Source organism: Eufriesea mexicana, unplaced genomic scaffold, assembly GCF_001483705.2.
Source record: "Eufriesea mexicana isolate 0111107269 unplaced genomic scaffold, ASM148370v2 scaffold15889, whole genome shotgun sequence".
In the NCBI taxonomy this organism is placed as follows: domain Eukaryota; kingdom Metazoa; phylum Arthropoda; class Insecta; order Hymenoptera; family Apidae; genus Eufriesea; species Eufriesea mexicana.
Window position 1 is genome coordinate 49,782 of NW_016923285.1, and position 12,811 is coordinate 62,592.

Genomic DNA, 12,811 nt, shown 5'->3' on the forward strand with positions numbered 1-12,811 from the left:
TGATAAGAGTGTCATCATGGAAAGAAAGCGCGCAATAATATATATAATTACATATATAATATGCAGCATATATATATCTGGTTTATTTCATCTCTTATCATTTCAGATATCCCCATTATTACTAATGATAAAAAATACGCATCATTTAGCTGAAATGTGTTATCGAGTGAATTGAACATATGAATGATTATAAATTATGACATATGAATTCTAACCTCTGAAAATAAGGAAAACGTAGAAACAAATTCAATAATAATTCATAAGTATAATCATTATTAAAATATATATTAAAATTACAATCGATATTTAAGTAATTTAATATTGAAATACATAGCATTAAGTAAATAATTTAAATGTTATTTCTATCGCAATGCAAGCAATTTAAGATACTTTTATAAGTTCTGTAATTTAATTTAATTTAAGCAATTTAAATTCTTATATTAAATTTCGTCGACTAAAATTTTAGGGTATTGGTACTTTGAACACCCTATACATATAAAGTTATAGGTTAAGGGACTGCGTTTCTGGTTTCACTGGTCTAAATAAATGTAATGAGATAGTATAATATCGTGAAGAGGCACTGCAACAAGAGCTTCTTCTCTACCAGACAAACCAGAAGCCAAACTCTCTCTAAAGGGCTTTCAAACATTTCACCGAACATGTGTCTCTTCTGGTACTTTTCCCTCTCTAAATATTTATAAAGGTACGTTACATCGGCTTTCCCTCTTAACGTAGGACAAAATACTTAAGAATTTTTGATTTTTATTATTACAGAAGCGATTTTTATTATCTAAACGAAACTCAATATTTTATTGTATCTTTTGCTTTATTTATTTATTATTCATTCCAAATTCCTCATTAATATCGAAAAATATTATATGGTTAATTATATTTAAGCAATTACATTATTGTATTGTATGAAAATACTGAAGAAATTAGGTTGTCACTTTAGGTATTTAGAGCAGACAAATTACGCAAGTTTTTATTTTTATATCTCCTACATATATTTTTGAAGTGCGTACTTAAAATCTGTACTCCAATATTAGACAAAACATTTTTCTTCTAAATGTTTAATCTACTTTATTATTTACTCATATTCACAATCAGGTGATTTTTTAAATAATTATAAAGATTAAATGTTAATAAACTATAGGAAGTGGGAACATTATAAATAACAAATTGCTAAATAATTTAAAGCTAAAATTTTTGTTTAATTTACCATAAATAAAATAATTATTATTTACATACATATATAATTTTTCAGGAACAGACACTTAGCAGATCTATCAATAAAATTAGGAAAAAGAAAATGAGGAAAAGATGCATATCTGAGAAATGAAAGCATTTACTGAATTTTGCATTATCATGTTTGGAAAGAGAACGTGGTCATAAGAAAGCAGAGAGCTTTTTTATCGTTTATCTTTTAAACTACTTCCTCCATTATCTTCCTCCACTTTGGACCGTCCTAACCGTATGATTTACCCTGTATGGGGCATTAGAACATTCGCCAAGCGAATCTCTAAATATAACACAATAAAAAGGCGATAAGTATTCGAGGAAAGGTTTTCACTCTTTTCTCTCTCGGTATAGCGAATTGAAGGTAGAGTCGAGCATTCAAATACCCAGATGTGACGCGACAGTTCTGATCCTCAAAGGTTCTGGTCGCCACATGGCCTAGAATAATATACTTCCGTACAGTCGGTTTTTTCCACGACAGCTCTCTTCACCATGAAAAGTCTTCCCCATTTAGAGTAGCATGCCCCTTGAAAAATCTTCTAAGATGATTTCATAAGGGTAAGCAGATGTGCACCATGGTGCCGTATTACTATTTCCGTTTCCGTTCCTTTCACCGGTTCTTGCCACGTGCCTTAAGGTACAAGCATTGGAGTGACTTTTTTCCATGTTCGTAAGAGGAATGACTAAGGGTACTTTTTTCTATGTGATTCTATCCTCTGTGATAAAATTTGTATATGATTTATAAAACTATTTCTTACTATAATTTAAATAATAATATTTTTCTATAATCTTTGTCTGTATTTATAATTAATTTTTCTAACTATTTTGGTAGTATTTAAAAAGCTTTTATCGTGCAGGATATTTCTTCTTTAATTGAAAGAAAATATTGAAATTTATTGCATAGTCAATTATTTTTTATTTCTAGCAATATTTGGTTATATTATTGATCTTATTTTTAAATATATATTTGATTATTAATAAACTAAGGATTCAAAATAAGAGATCTTTCACGAATATAGGATTGAATGCTTTGACTAATTACTAAATTTGATAACGATTTGAAGACCATCTTCAAGATCCAATTGCATCTTTATCTTGATTGCATTTTCTTTGTGCTTCAGTAGTGATTCAATCAATAATTTATGTATGTAATAGCCTTGGTTTGAAATGCCATTGACCCAACATTGAGATCTCGTAAAACAGGTTCGAAGTTGGACTTCCTTCATAGGTCTTGGGATACCCAGGGTTTCCCTTCATATTTGGGATTTCCGTAATATTGCACTTCGTGTCAATTAGTTCCTCCATTACGCTGGGTTTTATTCGGTGGTCAAATTTGGGAAATTTCCCCGTACATACAGTTATGTAGTTATCCATAGAGATTCATTTTTCTTTGAGGACGAGAAATATTTTTAATTTCTTTAGAAAATGTACAAGTCAAAGATGTCGATGCATAAGTAAACCATTGGAAATGATAAATTGAGAGAAATTTAGACATTCTATCTAATAAATAAAAGTATCAGTATAGAAATAATTAACGAACAAGGATTTTTTAGTAAAGGAAAGTAAAATAGTATTATAGTATAAAATAGTATAAACTATTATAGTATAACAAAATATTTCTCTACTTATTTTTCATAAATGTAGAATAAATTTAAAATTAAAGACAGTTTGTGTATAATATAAATACGTATCATTTTTGTATATGCATATAGAATTGTTAAAACTATTTTAACAATTCTTTTATGCGTTTAGTAGTCACAAACTTAAATATTTTTCCGGTTCAAATTAATGATATAAAATACAGAAATAATCAAACGAAGATTTTATTGTATTATTACTGTTATTTAATTGTCTGATCGCTGTCTACGACATCGTGAATCGTTGTTACATTGTAACGAAGAACTTTTGTAATTTCTTAAGGCCTTTAACGCGAGTTAACGTTTACAACTTTAACATCACTTATAAAGAAAATTAATTCGTCATTACCTACTTTCACGAATAGTCCATTAAGAGAAATAATTACGGTTCTTCTCCTTTAGTAAGTTTGATCAGATAAAGTTAGGTAATTAATTTCAGATTTACGTACTTTTGGTGATAATTTCTTAATTTTCTCATCAACTTTTAGCTAATCATGGTAATTTACAATATAACAATCGTATCCAATTATTATATTTACAAATATTATATACTTTACTATTTCATATTACTATACTATACCAAACATATATATAATATAGTAATACTATTATTCACACATACACAATCAGAAAACAAATACTTGAAAATATGAATGAAATTATAAAAAGAAAATACTTATTGCATTAAACTGATATATAATTATATAATATTATAAAACAATTATACTAGTGACAAGTTTAGAATTAAAGTATAATAATGTCCTCTTTGCAGCTAATTTTAATTATCTGTACTATTTTCCTAACAATAAGTTACATCATTCTACCTTACATTGCTTCTTGATATGAAGGGAAGAATACTATTAGTTATCGGTATTTGTTTTGTACCCAAGTACCAATACGCGATATAGATTATCGTAAGACACACGTACGAATTGCATATTCGCTAAGTCATACTAAAAATATAAATTACAAATTTATCAACTACACTTGTAGATAAGTGTGTAGTGACCATACGTGGTAACATAGATCTTATCGAAAAAAGATTAAAAATTAGCAATATATACTATAAAAATTGTATGCACCATTTAGCATTACTGCAAAGATCTCGTGATATATACAATTCTAATTTTAATATTAACAAAGGTAATATGAAGTATACAATTTATATTTTGTTATCTTGGTGAATACTTCAAGGAAGCATTTTACTTCATTTTATTTTAACGTAAATTGTCACCTATTTTTCATCTCGGTAATATAATATGAGAATTTATGTGTCGAAAGTATTGTAAGGGGGTCCTCCCCCACGGTTGTGATGTCCGCTTGTCGCAGGTATCTCCTCGATGTGGCGGTGCTGCTACAAGGGACGAAAGGAAAAGGAAGGAATGAACGTTTCGTCCCGGGCCTGCTAGTGGACTCGTCAGTAAGGCTTTCTAGCAGGCCCTACCTTAGACGCGGGGATACTTAGGTCGCATACGAACTTGTATTTTATGGAAGTCGAGGATTCACCGAGGGCTTGCGAGAAAGTCCTCGAATCTCCTTGAAGTTGGAATCCATCTAGCGGCGAGGGTGAGAATGATGGATGCTACAGTATTCTTATATTTTCTTTTTTTGTCTTTTTTAATATAGGAGTCCCAATGCAATGCAGAATTCGAATGGCACACAAACGTCACTTGTAACTGCCAGTCGAGCTCTCCACAGTCGACTCCATTAGCAGACGTACATGAAGGTGTCGAAGACAATTCTTCTAGTCATAGTGAGTATAAAAAGAACTTGCTTTTTTCTTTTTCAGAATAATAAGTTAAAAACGGTGTTGTAGGTACTCATGCTGATTGGTTAGAAAGAAGTCACCTCAGTACACTTTGCTGTAACAATATTATGAAAAGGGAACATTAAAGAAAAATTATTACAAGGGATAATAGCATCTTTTCTTTTTTATATGACGGTATCGAGTCATTTTATAAATAATTAATTTCCTGTTTAAATATGTACCTTTAAAATACTAAAAAATGTCACCAAATAGTATTTGAGCTGTTCATTTGTGGAATGATTAATTCCATAAAACTGAAAGTAGAAATTTATTTTATATATAAAAAGTTAAGCATATAAGAAATCAATTTCTTTGACACTAAAATTTTTGAAAATATTTTTAATGTACTTAAAAAGTGACGTTGAAAACTCTGGCTTGTAGATGATTCATTTATTATCAACTATTTATTATCTGTTGCATCTATCTAGTTCAAGACTGTGTTCCATTTTCTTAATATCTCCATCTTTATGTTTTTAAATGTCTTGATGGAAAACTAATACTGCAAAGTAGTACTGCAAAGTGATGTAAAAGAGAAGGAAAATACACGATGGATTTATTTTATCGAGTATTATCTGTGCTATTAATTCTGTAATATTGTCAGTATAAAACTGGATTCCTTTACAATTCGTTAATACCTATCGTTTCTCTACTAATCCCTTGCCAATGTTATTTAATCCTATTCACTACAGAACTGGGATTCCCCTAAAAAAAAATATGTTTGTCATTATTACACATATAACAAATCTATAAATTTTATTAAGTAAATGCGTAAATGAAAAACAGTAAATGAATAATTTGTTTTTATTGCAATAAGGAAAGATATGAGTATATTATTCATAACTGAAATTTCCACTTTTACGAAACTACAGAATTATCGCGATCAGTAAAATAAAAAATAGGTAACGTAAAATACTAAGAAGAAAGTTGGTAAAACCAGATTTGTCAACCTTATATTCCTTAATTGATTGACATGCGTCTGTCAAATTTATGGAATGTAGATTAATGATATATACATATATCATACATATTTGTTTAAAGCCTAATATCGTATCATTCATTTATTTCAGTTGGTACGGTGGCAGGGATCGTGTTGACCGGTATCGCCCTGGTAGGAGCAGTGCTTTATTTCCGAGATCCCGATAAGAGGGCGTGCTTGCGCTCTTGCTGCAATCCGTTTTCCTCTAGAAGAGGCAGCGGTCGTGTTCAATATTGCAGGGTATGCCGTAGAATTCACATTCTTTGTATTTTGTTTAACCATTTTTTGTCCATTATTTAATAGATTCTAATAGCCTAAAGGCTATAATTTAAAAGTTAACAGAAAACGTTAATCTCATGCTTGCGAATTTCATAACCAAAGATTTATTTGGCTTATGAAAATTCGAAATGAGTATTAAATAATACAACTTGCTGTCTATTATTGAATCGAAGGTTATGCTGTTTTGTGTTACTTATGGAATTAGAAATTAGATAAGAATAAATATTAGGTTATTGAAAATGAATTGTTTTGCTTATCGTATTGCAAGTCGAATTTAAATATTTTTCTTTCTAATTTATTCACGTCACGAATTTATTTTTCTGTCCTACAAGAATCGTTGGTGTGTTTTTTAGTATCTATGACTTTTTGTATACATACATATTATATATTTTCCTATTATCATATCGAATTCTACATATACGTGTGTATACACACGTATACGTCCTCAGCATTGTATGCATCAGTATGTGCTTATCACTTATCTATTTTCTATATGGACAAAGACAAAAGATGAATTCCTAAGGTTACAATACTCGAAAGCTAAGGGCATGCAGAGTAAACGATTTTTGTTGCAGTATTAAATATTTAATTATGAGAGATACACGCATATCATGAAAAGTACTTGTTCCCAAAATTACGGACCGAATACAATTTTTATTACGTTAAAATTAAAAAATTTTTTCTGGTGATTTTAACTGCTCATTTATGCTTTAGGTTGACACAACGGAGGAAGCTCGGCTACTCGATGTTGATCCTACGCAATGCCAAACAGATAGCGACGATGATCTCTTGAATGCGTAGTCATACTTTATTGTTGTTTTCGTTTACGCTATATTTTATCTATATTTCAAAACACACGAAGTACATTTATCGCGTGAAATTTTTACAAATGTGTTTCTGCTTTTCTTTTTTTTTGTTACCATTAATTGTGATCAAATGGAACTCAGTCTTTCTGATTCCACTGCTATGAATTATAAGCATTTATGTAATTATTATATAGTATCTTAATATGGGAGAAAATTAATTCTGTCAAACTAGATAATAGTTTTGGTGTTTATTATTTAGAACTTTGTTGCACGAAGTCTTTTTGTCCTTTGCTTAATCATTTGCTTAAAGCTACTAAAAACAATGTACAGGAAGGTTGATTGGAAGTTGAAAATTTTATAATTTTGTTGTAATAAATTAATGGTACAACTAAAATTATTAAATTTTTCAAGAGATATCATTTATTTTCTTTTATATAGAATTATTTATTTTTTCTATAGATTCAATAATTTTATAATACATATTAAAAACTAATACTATGAAGTTTCAATTGAAAATTAACTTTTATTCTACAATAAATTGATTTGAATTTATATTAGTTTTTTGCTTCTAAGATTCCACCTCGTGTACATTTTATTTCTGTGTATAATAGAGATTTCATTTTTGTCCTTTTTTGGTAGAAGGTAGTCTTCCAACAAATCATAACCTTTGATAATATCTTGAATAACGTCAAAATGTTAGACTTACCAATGAAAAGAAAGTACTTGTTTATCATAGAAATTTAACAACATTTCCCTTTTTTTTGTTTTTTTTTTCTTTGTTTTAATTAGTTAAAACAAATAGCCTAAAGGCTATAATTTAAAAGTTAACAGAAAACGTTAATCTCATGCTTGCGAATTTCATAACCAAAGATTTATTTGGCTTATGAAAATTCGAAATGAGTATTAAATAATACAACTTGCTGTCTATTATTGAATCGAAGGTTATGCTGTTTTGTGTTACTTATGGAATTAGAAATTAGATAAGAATAAATATTAGGTTATTGAAAATGAATTGTTTTGCTTATCGTATTGCAAGTCGAATTTAAATATTTTTCTTTCTAATTTATTCACGTCACGAATTTATTTTTCTGTCCTACAAGAATCGTTGGTGTGTTTTTTAGTATCTATGACTTTTTGTATACATACATATTATATATTTTCCTATTATCATATCGAATTCTACATATACGTGTGTATACACACGTATACGTCCTCAGCATTGTATGCATCAGTATGTGCTTATCACTTATCTATTTTCTATATGGACAAAGACAAAAGATGAATTCCTAAGGTTACAATACTCGAAAGCTAAGGGCATGCAGAGTAAACGATTTTTGTTGCAGTATTAAATATTTAATTATGAGAGATACACGCATATCATGAAAAGTACTTGTTCCCAAAATTACGGACCGAATACAATTTTTATTACGTTAAAATTAAAAAATTTTTTCTGGTGATTTTAACTGCTCATTTATGCTTTAGGTTGACACAACGGAGGAAGCTCGGCTACTCGATGTTGATCCTACGCAATGCCAAACAGATAGCGACGATGATCTCTTGAATGCGTAGTCATACTTTATTGTTGTTTTCGTTTACGCTATATTTTATCTATATTTCAAAACACACGAAGTACATTTATCGCGTGAAATTTTTACAAATGTGTTTCTGCTTTTCTTTTTTTTTGTTACCATTAATTGTGATCAAATGGAACTCAGTCTTTCTGATTCCACTGCTATGAATTATAAGCATTTATGTAATTATTATATAGTATCTTAATATGGGAGAAAATTAATTCTGTCAAACTAGATAATAGTTTTGGTGTTTATTATTTAGAACTTTGTTGCACGAAGTCTTTTTGTCCTTTGCTTAATCATTTGCTTAAAGCTACTAAAAACAATGTACAGGAAGGTTGATTGGAAGTTGAAAATTTTATAATTTTGTTGTAATAAATTAATGGTACAACTAAAATTATTAAATTTTTCAAGAGATATCATTTATTTTCTTTTATATAGAATTATTTATTTTTTCTATAGATTCAATAATTTTATAATACATATTAAAAACTAATACTATGAAGTTTCAATTGAAAATTAACTTTTATTCTACAATAAATTGATTTGAATTTATATTAGTTTTTTGCTTCTAAGATTCCACCTCGTGTACATTTTATTTCTGTGTATAATAGAGATTTCATTTTTGTCCTTTTTTGGTAGAAGGTAGTCTTCCAACAAATCATAACCTTTGATAATATCTTGAATAACGTCAAAATGTTAGACTTACCAATGAAAAGAAAGTACTTGTTTATCATAGAAATTTAACAACATTTCCCTTTTTTTTGTTTTTTTTTTCTTTGTTTTAATTAGTTAAAACCTCAATGAAACTTTTCGTGCATCAATGTGATGAAAAAATACATTATTTAGATAGAGATAATTTTTATGTTAATCGAGAGTGATGATTTATTTTTAAAATTTCATTTTATTATTACAGTTTACAGTGTAGGATATATATATTACATTTATTTAAATAATTGATTAATTTAATGAAATTAATATGAAATTTTTTGTTTCAATTTAATTGAAAACATTCCGATATATTTTTGTTTCCAAAATAAATACAAAAGAGATTATTCAGTTTCTTTTTTAAATTTAGTTTAAAGTTTTTCTCATTTAGAAAAAAGGAATGTTCAAAATTATCCAAAAAATCTATTTCCAAAGATGTATATATACAACATATACGCAACAGACAACTACAATTAAAAAATTAATATTCTACAGTTGATATTCCATATCAAATGCAATAATAACGTAACAATATTATATTATATACCATTAATATAATTGGGAAAAATTTTAAAAATTTTATATCGCTTAATTTTTCATCTTAAATAATATTGTGTTTGTGATTTATATCATATTTGTGTTTAAAAGTTATATTGATAATATTAATGAAAATACTTTATTGTAATTTATCAACGAAACATATATATATGTATATTATACAAAGCATCATATTTCTTTGTACATTTTGCAAAATAAGCAAATATATAATATGTTAGTTGGTAAATTATTTTATAATAATACTTGGATGTTTCGATGTATCTCTATGGTTGTAAGAATATATAATTACGAAGGGGTATTTAATCTATATATGGAATAAATGAAGGTTTTTAAATTAAGTGTCTACAAATAATGTATTTCAATCATTGTTATACCTTTCCTTCTCTACAATGTAAAATTATCGTCAAACAATTATTACTATCAACCAAAAAAATTTCTATATTTTTAAATTATTACGTATTATATAATTTTGCGAAAAATTGTTAATATTAGGACAAATTTTTCTATTTTGCAAAAGTTGTGAATGTGAAATTTGTTTATAATTTTATTTTATATTTAGTGTATACTAATACAGTAGTTCTCGTGTGTCTCTCTTTTAGATCAACGTAGAAATCAATTACTTAGAACTTTACCTTCCTAAAGAAACATACGTTTCTCAACGTTTAGTCATGCTTTTTAGGATAATTTCATTGACCTAAGGTACATGCTGCTAGAAAGTCTTCATCTCAAATTTCCAGATGTTCAACACGTTCGCTGCAGATTTCAAAAGGTGCTGTTTGCCTATTCAAGGACGTGCAGATCTGGCCGCCACATGTACAACTACTAGATACAAGCAGATTTTTGTGGATTTCATGGTTAGTGAGAAAAGCCACTAGAATAGTGAAAATATAGCAATTAGGATGAATATCTATGCAAAAAAATAAAATGAACAATAATAAATTAATGAATCTTTGTATTCTAAATAAGACATTCTTCCTTCTTTTGTTTATAAATATTGTTTGTGTTGATATTTTGTTTGTTAATACATGTTTAATTGATTTTCAATAATTTACTAATATATCCATTTATATTTCATTAAATCACTGTTCTTCAATGAAATGTCTAATAATTGAAAACGTAAAAACGTCTGCACGTATTTGTATGAATAACAATTTTTAAATATTTTTTCAATTAATTTTTTTGCAACATCAATTATTTTAAATCAGCAAAAAGGATAACGAATATTTAAAAATCTAACTCGAACGTACTGCAAATGATTAGAGAAATTTTCAACCATTTTATTCTACAATAACTCTATTCTAAAAATAATATTAATAAATCTTGAAAGATATAATCAAAATGTATTAAAAAGAAATGATTAATATATTGCTAAAAAAGAGGCTCTTATTAATCATCTAAAATTTTCATTATTTTATCCTTTTTGCAACCATAATTTTGTCAGGAAATATTTTTTGGTGATATAAATATAGGAAATATTTTATATTCTAAAATAATCCAAAGAATTCGATGTATACTTTTACTAGAAAACGTGCGTTTATATTTATTGACTATTCGATTAGTAATGACTACGCGTTGAAAATAACATAAATCATAATTTATACTTTCATTAAACTCTAATCTTTCATTAACATAGTGGTACGTATTTAATTAACACCGACTGTTATTGTTACCACTATTATATTATTATTATGATCGATAATTGACAGACAGGAATTATAAAGTAATGAACTGTTACACAGTGTTTCCGTCCCTTTTCTCTCTTTTTTCTTTGTTATAACTATTGTAATATTCACCTTAATTGACAATCATGGAATATTCATGGAAATAATAGTTCTTCCACTGGAAATTGCTATTTGTAATTTACAATCTTTTTCCTACAAAATCGAACATTAAAAATAAATCGTTAATAATTACACGTATGTCACGAAATTTAAAGAAATCTGTGTTATTTATATAAAGAGCAGTATACTTGACACAATTAAAAGGTAATTTCTGATAGTGAATCAAAAGTATGGAATAAGAAACTAGTTTGTAATATCGAATCACGTTCCAATTTTATTTCTTTTCAAGTAAAGAATTATTTAATACAAATTATTAGCTAAAGCCAATGAAGAATTTATGTACAACTAGCAATGTACCATAAATACTAAAGGAAATTACGATATCAACAATCTTTAATCTACTATTTCACTTTAATCCGAAGACAACATAATGAGATATTATATTCTCACTCATTTTTATTTTAACTATTCTCAAGAGACCCCTATATTAATTATGTTTATATTTAGCAATCTTTTTTAAGACAGTAATCTTCTAGAAAAAACTCATCTTGTAGTACTTATGCCACAAGTTGTTTGAAGTAGTTATCTGAAGAAAATTATGTCCATTACCTAACCTCTATTTTTATTCATAACTGTGGTCAGGGTGTGCAATGCCCCTGTAGAGCGTTGACAGGAGCGTGCATAAGTTTAATATAACTGGTTCAAAACAATAGCTTCTAATTTTTTATGTATATTCACGTCTACTTCTTATAAATTTAAAACACATTCCATACTTTCGATCTCTTTCAAATGAGAAATTACCTTTTTACTGTTACTAGAAATTATACCGCACCTTATACACTGTTAAAATACACGATATAACCAATCGTAGAAATGGAGCGAAGGATCGGAGGGGCAGGTATGTTCACGTACAATAAATCGTCGCACAGAAAACGGATAACAGTGAAATGGAGTTTGTAAAAGCATCAAAAGTCCACAGGTAATGTGTACATTAATTTATGTAATATTCCACTCTTACTCGCGCACGTCTGAAACAATACAATCAGGAGAAAACGAAAGCTCTTAATTCGGCAACAATTCGTTCAGTATCACACTAGTGTACGCGTGATACACCGACAATGAATTATACAACGAATCTCTCTATTCGGTCACACATTAAGTGTCCTTTCGGTTTACAACGATAATACAGCGTGTTTACGATCTTGGAACATGGGAAAAAGAAACGGAACGTATACCTTGTAATGAAGAAATCATTCCATAAAAACGTGTCACATCCGATCCCGTGTAATTCCAATACGTTTTCGCTCTTTCGTTCTAATCGATAGAAAATAATTACGGAACCGCGTTTTTCGGGAAGTCTACATAACCTACAAATTACAATGCAAACGTGAAAACCAAGGAAGGTTGTGTTATATCTCACATGTATATGTGTTAATCGTTTTCTTGATTCGC

The 12,811-nt window shown here is 28.2% G+C and overlaps 1 protein-coding gene across 1 annotated transcript in view; it reads left to right on the forward strand.

Annotated features, from left to right (window-relative positions):
• Lerp (lysosomal enzyme receptor protein) overlaps positions 1–6,807 on the forward strand; it is a 37,707-nt gene extending 30,900 nt beyond the window's left edge. Inside the window, exons 14-16 of the mRNA XM_017909189.1 lie at positions 4,500–4,626; positions 5,748–5,896; positions 6,650–6,807. Of these exons, the coding sequence (XP_017764678.1) occupies positions 4,500–4,626; positions 5,748–5,896; positions 6,650–6,736 (363 nt within the window). The 3' untranslated portion in view covers positions 6,737–6,807. The remainder of the gene's footprint in view (positions 1–4,499; positions 4,627–5,747; positions 5,897–6,649) is intronic.
• The last annotated feature ends 6,004 nt before the right edge of the window (positions 6,808–12,811 follow it).